The 15,896-nt window shown below is 33.7% G+C and overlaps 1 protein-coding gene across 2 annotated transcripts in view; it reads right to left on the bottom strand.

The window, feature by feature from the left end:
* Positions 1-15,896, bottom strand: part of LOC126886910 (pre-mRNA-processing factor 39) — a 126,404-nt gene that overhangs the window by 37,444 nt on the left and 73,064 nt on the right. For both annotated transcript variants that reach the window (XM_050654069.1, XM_050654070.1), the window contains one exon: positions 15,590-15,864. In XM_050654069.1, coding sequence (XP_050510026.1) covers positions 15,590-15,864 — 275 coding nt within the window. The remainder of the gene's footprint in view (positions 1-15,589; positions 15,865-15,896) is intronic.

Here is a 15,896-nt window from a genome sequence, read left to right as displayed (position 1 = left end):
ATGGAGTTTTTCGTCAATAAATATTAATTTAATTTATAATATTATTATTTCCTTGTTTGTCTTTATGAATATATTACCCATATTATTATAAATGAAGACGGTTTATTTGTTTTTAATAATTATTACTTATATTTTTGCAACTACATTCAGAAACATCTTAGCATCTCATTTTAAACACTTATTGACTTACACCGATTGGCTTCTGAGGCATCGACATATCGGCAATTTAAAGCGCTCGAGTGTAATTCGGTAAGATTATTTCATGAATAAAACTGTATTTATAAATAATTTTAACTAATATGTTATTGATATATTTGCTAAATCAGCTCGGCTGTTCACGTTGACCAGGTGTAAAACATTAATTGTCATTAATGTGACTGAATGTTTATTTACAAAGACTTGAATTTTGTATGTGAGTATTAAAAAATAATATCTCGAATATCACACGATAGTAATAATAAATAAGAAAATATGGCTCCAGTTTTTTTCTCAAACTTACTTTCTCAAACCCCTCTCTCTTGTATATTGCTAGGCAACAAGTTTTTGAAAAATTGTCGCAATATTTTTAATTTATTCTCACTCTCTTGTGATATTAATGTTGATTATTTTTTAAAGATTTTAATTTCCAATCGTGTAGTACGATTTTTTATCACGTGCTTAATTCTGTCCAATCAGATTATTATTATACTGAGAATAATCTACTTACGACTATATTAAACTTTTAGTTCTGCATCTAATGTCAAATTGTCACGAGAACAATACAAATCGGCAATTTTAAGCGCTCGATTGAAATTCGGTATGATTATTTCATGAATAAAACTGTATTTATAAATATGTAATTTTAACCAATATTTTATTGATACTTTCCTCTAAATATTTGCTAAACTGTGCTGTTCACTTTGGCAAGTTGAAAAACATAGATTGTGATAAATGTCACTGAATGTTTATTTACAAAGATTTGAATTTTATGTAAGTATTAAAAAATAATCCTTCCAAAATACCGACAGTAAGAATAAATAAGGAAATAATGCTCCAATTTGTTTCTCAAACTTGTTTCCATTCGAAAGTCCTCGTGTTCCACTCGACCCCTCTTGTCTATTGCCAGGCAGTAAGTTTTCGAAAAATTGTCACATTATTTTCAATTTATCTCACACTCTTGTGATATTAATGTTCATAATAATTAATACTCACGTACAGAAATCAGAAAAGTAAAGAATAACGAGTTTTTTAAAGTATCTATGGACATTAAAAACGGATTATGAAGACTTATTTACGAAAAATAAATAAATATTTGCATGGATAGAATAACAATTTACAGCAGACGAAACAACAGTTTTTATCTTCCAGTACCATATCCTCATGGACGCTGGAAATCATTCTGGTCTGCATAAGTTTGTTTACAGTGACTTAATAGTTCTAATGAGACAATTTCACTATCTCAGATTCATTGTCTTTCATTTTAATTGACCTTACATAACCTGCAGAATGTGGTACTTGTCCACGCCTTCACTACATACAGCGGAGTCGAAAACAAAACAGTTAACCTTTACATTAAGATGCAGATGTTAAGAACAGTAGTTTTCATTCTACAAACTGTTTAGTTTTAAATTACATATAAGGCCTATAAATGGCAACACTGCTACTGCGCTGCCCACCTAATGGACTTCAGTCACTATACAGTGGCAATGCAACTCATTCTCATAAGCAATGTTGCCGATTTTATCGCCTTACTTCAGCCGCCTATATCTACGAATTGTATAATACTTAACTCTCTGTAATGTTTTACCGTTTACAGGAAAACAGTAGCTTCTACTACTTTGCTGCTCATGGTACAAAATTGTCATAGATGAAATCAATAAGTCTTAGAACATTCAAAAAATGGAAAACCATTTGGTCTGGTAAATCGTGCCATTAAAAATTTAAAATAAGATTCGGATAATTATATCTGTTGAGCTAATTCATACGCGCAGGCAAGATTTACAGGGTTTGTGTGTACCAAATGCCTTCCGAAGTGGATCAAACGCATGCTCAAAGCATTTTACATCTGTATGAAAAAAATTTAAGTAATTTGTTAAAAAAAAAAATGTTCAATATATTTACAGGGTAGTCAGACTAGAACGAAATGTCAAGATATCGTTTTAAAGCCCGTCTTACTGCTTAATTAGTTGGTTAAGTACGTCGATGATTTAGATTTTAATTCCTTTCTTCGCATAGTTTTTTTCTTTTTTTTTTGTCACATTTGTCATACTATCTAAATGATATAATACGAGCACATAAGAAACGTGAAATTAGAGGATTCTCTTGTGGATATCAGTTGTAAGCATTAATTTGTAGTCTGAACATGTATTATCATTTCGTTGTATTTATAAATAATAAATGTGCCAATATGACAGCTCCGCAATTTAATAAACAACATCAACACAAACATGTCAGTAGGAGATATGTTTTGGAGCGGGTAAAAAAATTCAGGAAACTTGGTAATAAAAAACGAGAAACTCAAGGGTCTGTAGTGAATGAAGCTAGTGAAGTTTAAGTGTTAGGATATGTTCACCTTGATCCCATATCTATGAGGCAACTAATAGCAGCTGGAATCAACCGACCTAACACCCAAACCATTTTGAAGAAGAACAAATTTCATCCATATAAAATTCACTTAGTGCAGAAACTTAATAAGGATGATTATTACCGCATGATTGTGATTATCCGACATCCGACAATGAAAGGGCTAAATTTTGAACAGCTAATAAGAACAGCTGAAGACAGAAGACCTTGCAATAATTGAAGTAGCCAACCTTCATTGAGGAGAGGAGACTAAGAAGAAAAATATTGTGATATGACAGATCCACAGTTTCTTTTAATAATAGTCCAGGGTAATGAGGATTTTCTCGGGACACTTAAAGATCCAGGTAGCTATTACCTTTAATAGTTATTGTAGACCTATAGAAAGAAAACCTACCTGTTTCCTGCCTAGAGTTCGCGTCCGTTTTTTAATTATTAGCAATTTAGTGCAAAAAACGCGATTTTCTCGATTTTTTGCACCCCATTCAAAAGCTAAACAGATGACAAAACTACAAAATTTAATTTTTCAGAACATATAAAAACCTTCAAAATGTCGATTTTTTAAAGTTAAAAAGTTAATTTGTTGCTACTCAAACTGCAAAATAAGTGAAAATCGTTATTTATTAATACCTTTTACTAAAACTACCTTAGAACTTTAGTGCTTCACCCAAAGTTGGGTACTGGGGTACTTAACAAACCCTCAAAATTTGAGACCGATGCATTAATTAGCTTAAGAGTTATTCTATTTGTTTATCCCAGAGACCTTTATTTTGCAATAACATAAGACAGAAAATAATGAAGATAGAACGATTTCCAGTATGCCAAATGAAAGTAGAAGAGTGATAGTATCAAAATTTATTAAAAAAAGATAAAAAAATTAATTGACAGAGTCAAAAATCCTAATGCCAAATTTTTGAAATTTTGTAGTTTATAAACATTTAGAGTAACTCAATCTTTTTATATATTCGAAAAGCTAGTATTTTAACACGAATTTTCAAATAAAAAAATTTAGTCTGGGCTGATTTGGGACAAAGTTAGCCATATGTTTTTTTTAATTCACTGCTAATTTGTTTATAATAATTAAGGAATCCAATAGGGAACTTGCACATTTTTTTTATTACATAATAATGTTCAGTTTTGTATAAAAATGAGATTTCCAAAATTTCACGCTTCAAAAACTCATAATAACTTAGAAGTACAAATTTAAAGTCTTCTTTATCTTAAAATAGTTCAAACGACCCATGACGTCACAGAGTTTAACTAAGTGGTTCAGTTTATGGTTATACTTAGAGGATGGAAAATTTTTTCTCTCTCTTTAGAGAGGGTAAAAAATTGTCCATGCTCTAAGTGGTTATATTTACGTATATTCTTCTTCTTCTTTAGTTTATTGGCCTCCACCTACTTGGGTATTTAGCCAGATCGTCGTCGGGGAATAAAGGAAAAATATTTATATTCTTTTTTTTTTTGTTCTGATTCTGGCCTTGGTTTATAACCTTTAGCCACTTTTATATTCTAATGACATTTATCGTATGTCATTGTAATAAAATATACCAGTTTGTTGAGATTGCAGTTTGATACAGTTTTTGAAGGAAAGGAAAGAAGGTTTACTCTATTGAAAATAAAACCATTTTGTAAAAGTACAAATTTTCTATGAATAGTTCAAACGATCAAAAACATTTGTAACGTCACATAACTGTATTTTCTACTGACGTTTATAATGTCTAATTTAAAATTATATATATAATTGGTGTAGAATGTAAACATACAACTAGTCGAGGAAATAAAGCTGGAAAAATGGCAAAACCTCGCAATTTTTTTCGTCCAGCATCGATTTGTACAAAAATTTGGGATTAGGCTCATTTCACCCTCTAGTTCATTTTCTATATTGAGCCGTTGTACGCTTTTAGTTTTTTAAGGGTGAAAACCACCCCTAATTTTGTAAAAAATTAAATAACATTTTAAACTTTAATATTGTCAACATTTGCTTCTTATTAGTTATATAATGATTGTTTTGTGCTTTAAGATATAATATCACAATATTTCAACCCTTAAAACCACCCTTGTTGGAGCTATACAGTGCTAGTCAAAAGTCCGTACCCCCCCTCGTATCTTTTGACTGGTTATACTTATAATAGTGAAATTTGGAGGAAGGAAATGAACGGACGTAGGCTTCTTAACTAGTCATGACAGGTGACGTAAAAGTGACAGATGACTTTACAGCGCCACTGTGACAGATAATTTTAAATGGTACCCTATGGTAAGCGATACCTCGTTTGATAGGTATTGAAAATACCCATTCAGCTATACTAATTTTGTTTGAGTTTAAGCTCATTTGGATGAATAAATGAAATAATATAAAATTGTAGTTTCGCATTTAATTAATAAAAATTCAAACCTCCGCCTATGGTTACTTGTCAAAAAGGTTGACGTTGACGTAAAAACTACTAGAGAGCTGAAAAATGTCAACTGTTTTGACAAAATAACCATGGGCGGACATTTGAATTTTTAATAATTAATTGCGAAACTACAATGTTATATTTATTTCATTTATTCACAAAAATCAAAATCAATTTAAAGCCAAAAAAATTAGTATGACTGAATAGATATTTTCAATACCTTTCAAATGAGGTGTCACTTGCCATAAGGTCCCATTTAAAATTACCTGTCACAGTGGCGCTGTAAAGTCATCTGTCACTATTACGTCCCCTGTCATGACTAGTTAAGAAGCGTACGTCCGTTTATTTCCTCCCTCCAAATTTCACTATTATATGTATAACCGTTCAAAAGATACGAGGGGGGGGTACGGACTTTTGACTAGCACTGTATATGAAAAGTTTACTTATCCTAAAAGAATAATTTCGGCTTGCATCAATTTACATAAAAAATTGGGGTTAGGATCATCTTACCCTGTACTTCATATTCTATATCATGCTCAAGGGCGTTGATTATTTTTAAGGGTGTACACTACCCTTATTGTCAAAAATTATATAAAAACATTGTAAAGTTTAATATAGGTAAAATTTGGTTTTGAGTGGTTAAATAATGATTGTTTTATGCTTTAGGATATAATATAATATTTCAACCCTTAAAAACCACCCTTAATAACATTGCAATTTTTATAAATAGACAATTTAATAGATCTATACAGAAAAAAAAGTAGAATTAAAGAATTACAAAGACATTTATTTACACAAAAATACGAATTTACAAATATATAAAAATACACATACAAATAGTTTTTTAGTCATCCAGTATTCGCAGTGTGCAAGTACTTGGAAGGGATACGTGAAACGATCGTGCGCGAATAGCGGAGAAATATTGCAACTTTCTTAAATAATTCATACTGTCAATTGAAATTGTCAAATTGACGTACATTTCATATCTACTGTCATTGGAGAAGAAAAATTATATGTTGCTCCACAATATTGATATGATATACAATTATTATATACAGGTAAATTTAATTAATTGTATTTTGCTTGCAGTACTGCATTTTAATAACTAATTTTATTTACTACATACAATTGTTTACGTTTTAATAACATAACCTAAATCTTATTTTTTCTTATTATTTTTTTGGACTATGGCCTTGATAATTATCCAGTAACCAGGACTAATATAATTGGCCAATATAATTAAAAGTGCGAATAAAGTTGCAGAGCTTAGAAATAGGTGTCGCTTTGCCGAACTTGCACGGTCCCAATACGAACCGGCTCTATGGTATTATATAGGTACATTAAAAATGCTCTATAAGGGGACTTTTCGAATTTTTCGAAAAAAAAAACATAGCTCCTTCATTTTTGGCGATAAAAAGTTTTTTCAATAATAGTTTTGTAGGATTTTTAAAGAGTAATTGTAAATTAAATTCCGTAAGATCCCTTAATTTTTAATTGATGTGGGTTTAAAGGGCTCGAATAAGGGGATGTTTGCTCGTAAATAGATATTTTAAACAGCTATATCTCGCTAACTGTTCACTGTAATGAAAATCTATGCATAAGGAAATTTTAGCTATTAAAAAAGCTACAATTTAGTAGTCTATCATTTTTTTCGTGTCTCCAGTATTTTCGGAGATATTTCCGAGAAAATGATAAAAAATGCAAAATTGCAAAAAATCAATTTTTCTTCTCCAATTATTTTTCTAAAATTAGGCCTTTTAAATAGGTCAAACTTCTTGGGTGTATTGATAATACATATTGTAGCGGAAGAGAAATCTTGGCCGATCCCCGTATAACAGTAAACACCTCGAGAATGACGTAATCGGATGTGCTAGGCCTCGCCGGAGAATTCTGGAAGGTACGTCACGTAGGCGGAACAAGCCGATAGCTCGAGATGGGAGTCGATTGTTCCAGAATAACAACTGGGTATAAATACGGGCATATTTTGTGAATAAGTTTAGTGTATAAGATAAATTCGTCTGTAACTTATATAAATAAAGTCGTATATAAATTACGAGCCGCTAGTTTTATTGTAATTAGAAGTAATTACACTAATCACGCTACAGTTGGTGTCGGTGTTCGGTTAACTTAGTGCGATATAAATAAGTGAATTACAGAGAGACTTTAAAATACTTTTGGACTTTATTCGTCGGGAATAGTTAAAGTGCGTTGATTGTTCGGTATTCGGAAAGACTGTTAAAAGACATTTTGGAAAGTACGTGTGTGCCGACCAAAGATGTTGCTACAAGAACTTACAGTAAAACAGCTCCGTGAACAGCTCGAGGAACGGGATCTGGACAGCAGTGGGCTCAAGATAGTCCTACAAGCACGACTCGAGGATGTCCTCACGAAGAACGGAGAAGACCCAAAGACGTTCCACTTCCAGTCAGCAGAACAAGCAATCTTATCGAAATTAAAAACTGTTTCTGAAACGATCGATGATACTTCTAAGATAAATAATGAGAAATTCGAAACCATTTCTCAAAAGATCGATGAAACTTCTATAAAGTACAACGAGAAACTTGAAGAAGTTAGTAGAAAAAGCGACGAGAAATTCGAAAATGTTGCTAAAAGATTCGATGAGACTTCTCAAATAATTAAAGAGGTCTGTAGGCAAAACAACGAAGAACTAGAAGAAGTTTGTAAACAGAACAATGAGAAATTTGAAGAAGTTTCTAGAACATTCGATAAGATGCAGAAAAGTGTAGAGACCGTAGAAGAAAAGATCAAACAGCTAGAGAGCAGGATAACCGATACAAAAGTACAACCATCAGTTAATGCAGCAACGTTAGATCCTTTAGTGAAAGATGAACTACCGAGAGACGAAACGTCGCATAATATGAGATTCAAATTACCACCATTTGATGGAAAGTCCTCTTGGTCCATATATCTTAGACAGTTTGAAGCTATTGCGACCGCCAATCATTGGACCGAACAAGAAAAGGCTGTTTCCTTGACTGCTGCTTTACGAGGTGATGCTGCAGATATATTAAGGTCAATTCCCAAGGGTCAAGAAAATTGTTACCAGACCTTGTTCACTCGTCTAGAAAAACGCTATGGAGATGCCCATCTACAACAAGTATACAAAGCACAACTGCGAAGTAGAAGTCAACGAGCAAGTGAGAATCTGCAAGAATTTGAAGCAGATGTGGCTCGTGTGGTGCGGTTGGCTTATCCAGAGGTGCCAGACAGCGTTTTAGAAGAAATTGCAGTAGATACCTTCGTCAATGGGCTGAAAGATAATGAACTACAGAAAGCTTTACGACTAGCAAGGCCGAAAGTTTTAGATGAAGCACTTGCTATTGCCTTGGAACACGAAGCAGCTAGCCAAGCTTCACGAAACAATCGAGTAATAACCGTGGAAAAAGGCGATAAGAGAAAAGATGAACGTTTGGTGGAAATGGTACGGAGGGTGATTCGTGACACGATGCCGAAGAGACGCATGAAGAGGGCTGGAAGAGTTGGTTCAAATACAGATGCTTCCTCGATACGGCCATGCAGTGAAAGTTGTAATCACCGGCTTAAAGTAGATGAACAGCTTTGCCCTGTGAGACGAACTACCGTCGTTAATGAGCAATGGCAGCCACAACAGTTACAAGAAGCCCAAGAAGACGATCCATGTATAAAAAGAGTATTGGATTGGATGCGTCGAGGTGAGAGACCTAGTTGGCAGAACATTAGTGCATGTAGTCCAGAAGTCAAGGCCTACTGGAGCCAATGGAATTGCCTGGTACTAAAAGATGATCTTCTGTACAGAACCTTTGAGAACGATGATGGTACAGAATCTAAGCTTCAGTTAATTGTACCTAAAAGTAAAGTGTCAGAAGTATTGCGTCAGTTGCATGACGGTACATCAGGTGGACACTTTGGTATTACGAAGACTCTGCAAAAGGTTCGAGAACGGTTCTATTGGGTGAACTGTAAAGATGATGTAAGAAGATGGTGCCGAAAATGTGAACCGTGTGCATCCGGTAATGGTCCGGTTGGTAAAAAGAGAGCACCCATGAGACAGTACAATGTTGGAAGTCCTATGGAAAGAGTAGCTATCGACATTGCAGGTCCATTTCCAGAAACCGATGCTGGAAATAAATACATCCTGGTAGCCATGGATTATTTTACAAAATGGACTGAGGCCTATGCATTACCAAATCAAGAAGCTGCTACCGTTGCAGAGGTACTTGTTAAAGAATTCTTTAGCCGATTTGGTGTTACCTTGGAGATCCACTCCGACCAAGGGCGAAACTTTGAGTCAGCTCTTTTCCAAAACGTTTGTAAATTGATTGGTGCCAATAAGACCAGAACAACACCCCTGCATCCTCAATCAGATGGGATGGTCGAGAGGATGAACCGAACGATGGGTAAACACTTGTCCAAAGTTGTATCTGAACATCAGCGAGATTGGGACCAACACATTCATTTATTCCTGATGGCCTACCGCTCGGCCGTAAATGAAACTACAGGTCAAACACCAACCTGCCTGATGTTGGGTCGTGAAGTTCGGTTGCCCTGCGACCTAGAGTTTGGCTGCGGACCTTCCGAGGAACATGTTGCAGGCGAAGACTACGTTGACCGCCTGAAATTACGAATGAACAACATTCATGAACTTGCCCGACAACACATCCAGATAGCCAGTGACAGAATGAAAGATCAATATGATTCTCGATGCAAGAATGAAAGCTTCGAAGTAGGTGATCTTGTCTGGCTTTATAATCCGCAACGTCGTCGAGGCTTGTGTCCTAAACTGCAAAGACAATGGGAAGGTCCGTATGAAGTTAAGAAGAAAATAAATGACGTAATATATAGAATTAAGAAGTTGCCAAACGGTAAACCAAAAGTTATTCACATAAATCGTCTTGCACCATATGCTGGCTCAAATGAAACAGAAGAAGCACGAGTCCTCCAACAGGAGATGAAAGATGTCGCACAGCCAAGTTTTAATCAATTTATGTCAAATTACGCAGCGAGAAAGAGTGCTAGATTCGGCGTGACCACAGAAGTTCAGCAAGATCTGTTTGGTGTTCCAGAAAACGTCTCTCTGGCCCACTGTGTTGCCCAAGACCTCGAGATGACTAAAGGAATATCGTCCGTATTCAATAGAAAGTTCGGCCGCCTGGACGAGTTAAGAAATCAGCAGCCTAAAATTGGAAGAGTACTGCGATTGGAAGATGGTCCTCGATCTTTGCTGTATATGGTGACCAGAAAGTCTTATACGGACACGCCAAGCTACGAGAACATATGGCGTGCTCTAACTAATTTGAAGAAAATCGTGTGTAATTATGACATCAAAAATTTGGCTTTACCAAAAATAGGCCATGCAGTAGAAAATCTGGATTGGAAGATTGTGAGAAGCATGCTTGAAGTGGTCTTCAGAGGAACTGGTGTACAAATCACTGTGTGTTGCATGAACCCGAAGATGTCGTACCCTTCAAAGACAGTAGACTGTTATTTCTTCTTGAAGGGTGTATGCAGAGCTGGAGAGTAGTGTAGATTCCGCCATCCTGGGCCTTCATTTAGAGTTGCTGATCGAGACGCTCAGATCTTAAGAGGGGAGCAGTGTAGCGGAAGAGAAATCTTGGCCGATCCCCGTATAACAGTAAACACCTCGAGAATGACGTAATCGGATGTGCTAGGCCTCGCCGGAGAATTCTGGAAGGTACGTCACGTAGGCGGAACAAGCCGATAGCTCGAGATGGGAGTCGATTGTTCCAGAATAACAACTGGGTATAAATACGGGCATATTTTGTGAATAAGTTTAGTGTATAAGATAAATTCGTCTGTAACTTATATAAATAAAGTCGTATATAAATTACGAACCGCTAGTTTTATTGTAATTAGAAGTAATTACACTAATCACGCTACAATATAAATATAGAAGGAATTACAGAAAGGCGAAGACCAATTTTTAGTAGGGTAGTTAGGGGGTTGTTTTCACTGTTTTTTTTTTGTAGAGAAAAATAGGTACCGACTTTTGTTTTGATCATAAGTTGCTCAATTTTTATGCTAGAAACTTTTTATTATTTTTTCTGAAAGATCTAATTGTATGCTTGAAAAAACATCATGTAAGTTTTCCTAAAAAAATGCAAAGTTTTTCCGTTATTTAGCTTTGATTATTTCAAATTATGCATTTGACGAAAAAAGCTAACCTTTAACATGCCGTATATCGGTTTGTATTGGTTGTAAAAATATTATATAAAAAAAGTTTCGTTTGTGTTACTAAAAGATACAATTTTGATATCTACAATTTTTTTGATTAAATACATATTTTTCGAGTTATTCTCAAAAACCCTCTAAAAAAGTCGATTTTTTCGTCGAAAAACTGTTACTTTTAACCACGAATAACTCGAAAAATATTAGTTTTATGAAGAAAATGCAAAAAAAAAATTTTCTTAAAAGTACTTTTTACATCGATTTACATGGTTAAAATGTAATAAAAAATTCCCACCCCCCGAGATGGAGTAGCAACTACCCCCAAGGTTTTAGCCTACAGCAGCATGATATAGAAAATGATCCTTGGACTATTCGCTACCTTCCGTGAAAATTTCAAGTAAATCCATGCTGGATGAAAAAATTGCGAGCCAAAATGCTTCATTTCCTCGACTAAACCCCGTGACGTCACGACGCGTTTTGGGGTGGCTGGTATAAGTTGAATTTTTAGTCGTCTTTAGGGACCAAACGAAAGACGAACAAAACTTTTTTATTTTTGATACAGGTTCTAAATTATGTTCTGTTGTGATTTATACCATTTTTTTTTCGAATTTAAAATTTTATGCAAGTTCCCTATTAATGCCATTTTAAAGAATGGGATTTGTCTTTTTTCTTAAAAAAAAAAATGCACAAACATTGTAGCTTCACAGCACCCTCTACGATTTTTCAAAAATATACTTCAAACGATTACTAGGGGGAACCTACAAATCCACCGAGTTAAAATACCAAAAAAGCAATTTCAAACTAATACAATTTTCTATATCTCCGGATCAACTCAATGGATTTTAATCTTTCTTTTTTAAATTTGTATGTAATTTCTACGTACATTACAAATATGCAATTTGTTTATAAATTTATCAATTAATAAACAGTCTAAATTTGTTTAAAATGTCTTGAAAAAATATTTTTTTTTACAAAAATCTATTTTTTAAAACATAATATCATTAATGATAATAGAAAAAGTTAAAGTACACTTTAATAAATAAACTATTTTTATTACATACTTATTTATTGAAGATAATTTATTTATTAAAGTATACCTTAACTTTTTCTGTGATTAATAATGATAGTATGATTAAAATCATTAATTTTTGAGAAACAATTTTTTTTCAAAAATTGTTTAAACAAATTTGTTTAAATAAAACTGTTTATTAATCAATGTCTAGACAAATTGCATATTTGTAATGTACAGAAAAATTACATGCAAATTAAAAAAAGAACGATCAAAATATATTCAGTAGATCACGAGATATAGAAAATGATAGTAGTTTTAAGTTGCCTTTTTTAGGCTCCCAGGTTGCCCAGCTCCCCCTTCACTTACCACGAGTAGTCATCAATTGAACTACATTTTTAGAAATTCGTTTAAAATACCAGCTGTTCTAATATTGCCAAATTTCATGTCAATCCAAGCGGTTCTTTTAAAATTCACAGCAAAAACCGTGAAAGAATGAACTATTTAGAAAGACTGCATTTTGACTTCACCAAGCTATCTTCTGACGACGAATATACGTTATTAGATGATATGCCATCTGACAGTGAGTCGTATACTTCAGATGCACCATCTGAAGAACTTGACAACGACATAGAATTAAATTTTTTAAAATACGAACAAAGTGATCATGTTATAGGCTTATAGGTGATGTTCAGTTGGAGGGCGATGATTCAGATCTGGAAAACCAGGCGCCGCCGCCAGCAAGTCAGGTAACTTGGATGAAAACATCATTACATGATCCGTATGATTCTGTATGAAAAACGATTTGATAAGACTGCACATATGCCAGTCCATGGCACAAAGGTTCGATGTGCAAGTTTCAGCACGAGAGCAGAACCCCATCAAACTAGATGGCGTTGCTCAACATGTCAAATAGGCCTTTACTTAACAGCAAAGTCAAGTTGTTTTTTTTAATTCCATTAACAGTAACTTTCTTACTTCTTTTTTTATTTTAATGTATTGTTGTCATTCCCTAGTGGTCCCATATATGCACCACATGCGTTTTGGTTTATAATAAACAAAAATATCATTATTACACAAAATATAATTTGTTATCTTTATTTACATTAGTTATTTAAAACCAAACAGGAAATATTTAAGAATAATTAAATCCGTCCGCAAAGGGTTAAAAGATTTATATCAACGAATGCCGACGAATCACTCTGCAAATGCTTTGGAATGTGAGAGGATGTTTCGAACAAAACCTTTCTTTATCATTGTATATATGCAGGGGGTAATCAGTTTCCACAATTTGCCAACTAAGAAATAAGTAACTAGCAATTTTGAAACGATTTAAAGATTAATGTATATGGAATTACAATGACTTTAAAACGATAGCTTATTTGAGCCCCACCGCTAGTGTTGGAAAATTCTCGAGAATGAAAAATCGGAGAATATTCTCGATATGGAGAATTTTCTGAGAATGAACCCCATGCCGCACTTAAGAATATTGTTGAAGATAAAAAATAGGGTTTTAAAAAACATGATCTTATATACAAAATTATGAGACGAAACAACAATGTTCTTTGTATATAAAAAATACAAAAACATCAGAAAACACAAAATTTCTTTGATAAAAAAATAAAATTTTCTTCTTAATAGCAAATAATCGATGTGGTATGATAAAAGCTGAGACCTCAGATTCAGAATCTATTTCTATCATTAGCTCATCCTAGTCATTTACAATCTACATTTCAATTTACTGATGAGTTGTGGGATTTTGTTTTTCACGAGTGGCCAGCTCAGTCATGGATTGGTCTACATCTAACAATTTTAAATTGTGAGCAATAAAAGTTACCTTACGAGCCCGTTCAGCAGTGAGCCGGTTTCTTTTAGAGGAGTGGATAAAAAAACCATAAGTACTGAAACTTCTTTCAGTCGCTGCACTGGACGAAGGCATGCTTAATATATCAACTACTATTTTAGTTAATTTTGTTCCGAAACATGTACCTTTTCACCATATGATTAAGTCTAGTTTTTCAATTTATTTTACAACGTATGGTTTTCCAAAAAATCCTTCCTTAGACCGATAAAGTGCCAAATCTGCCATTATTTCAGCCGACTCATCACCATATTTTAAAGTTGCTAAATTATCTACAAACTCAGTTTCCTCAACTTGTTCTTCTCTGCTTAAATGAACACCACTCTAAATATTTGCACGTTAATATTGCACCAAAACAATAAATATTGACACTGTCAACACCCTTGCCAGTGGTTCATGGAATTGGCAAAAACAAAATACCTACATATTTTTTAAATTACAATAATTTGACCCGTATCTAGTTTTTATTTTTGTTTCGGTTTTTAAAAATATAGAAAACTTTTTGCCGAGAATATTCTCGAGAGAATTTTCTGGCCGAGAATATTCTCGTTCTCGAGAATATTCTCTTCTAACATCACTACCCACCGCCATTAAAAAATGTTGCAATACCTGATATAGTTCGTCCGCTATAACTTTTCCCATGCGACACGATTCATTTTCAAACAAATTAAGTCAAAACATAAAGTGAAACGAACGTCGATGTGTATATACATTTTGTATACGGTATACTATATACTACACACATCGGCGTACATTTCACTTTATGTTTTGACTTAATTTGTTTGAAAATAAATCGTGACTCATGGGAAAAGTTACAGCGGACGAACAATAATGCATCTGTTTCGTTTTCATCCCAGCACCCATTAAACCATTTTTGTCAATTTTAAAATGCTAATAAAAGAACCATAAGTGAATTTATATTTTCAAATAGCGTCAAATAAAAATTAAATAAATGATTATTCCTTAATCTGCCTAGTCTTTTTATGAAACGAAACGGTTTTTGAGATGAGTATTTTTTTTTAATATTTGATATGTTACAGTTTCTTTCGAAAAATAGAGTAACAGCTCAAAATATTTACGCTCTTACTCGGAAAACACGAAACAAAAGTATAAACTCTTCCAAACTAAACAGCAATTACTACAAATATTACACTTTTCGGCGGATGTAAAGTGGAAATATTGGCAAATATTCAGATAAGAGTAGCAACTCGAAATGTTACAGTTTTATCGGGAAAACACGAAACTAAAGTTTACAACAATTCTAAAATAAAACGGTAATAACCACAATTATTACACTTTTGATATACAGCGGAGGGCCACAATGCATACCACGATAACTGTGACTTATTACTGTTTTCATCGGAAAATGCTGATGAACCTGTTCCGAGGAATAGTGATTCTTGAGCCGTCTATGCAATAACGATTGAACTTAAAATATTAGTTTTCTTAGGGGATAGTGCATTAGATATATTATCCATTCTTGTAGAAGATAGAAAAAAATTGATTTTCAACACTTTTCCTCGGAACGTCGATATAATACATTAAATTAGTATAGAAATAGTACTTATATTTACTTACTTTTCAAAATGGGTTGTGTATCCTTGCGTTGGAGTACCCAACAACCTGTCATATATCGCCGTCACTTTTTGCAATCGTTTTGCTTCACTTTCCCATTTGATATATGAATCCCACAATCTATCAGATCTAAATTCCAAGCCACATGATGTTACAGCCCTTTCAAATTGAGATCGAATAAATTCTTCATCGTCGGTTCGGGTTACTTTAACGTACGTCAAATAATGAATCCACAAGTCAACAGATAACGGTATCGCCTTCAAACCTCGTTCAAATACCTTTTAAAAAGCAAGGATTAAAAGATGATTAG

The sequence above is a fragment of the Diabrotica virgifera genome, chromosome 6, assembly GCF_917563875.1.
Source record: "Diabrotica virgifera virgifera chromosome 6, PGI_DIABVI_V3a".
NCBI lineage: Eukaryota > Metazoa > Arthropoda > Insecta > Coleoptera > Chrysomelidae > Diabrotica > Diabrotica virgifera.
The sequence above is the reverse complement of the archived record's forward strand: the minus strand, read 5'-3'. Positions and strand labels throughout refer to the sequence as shown.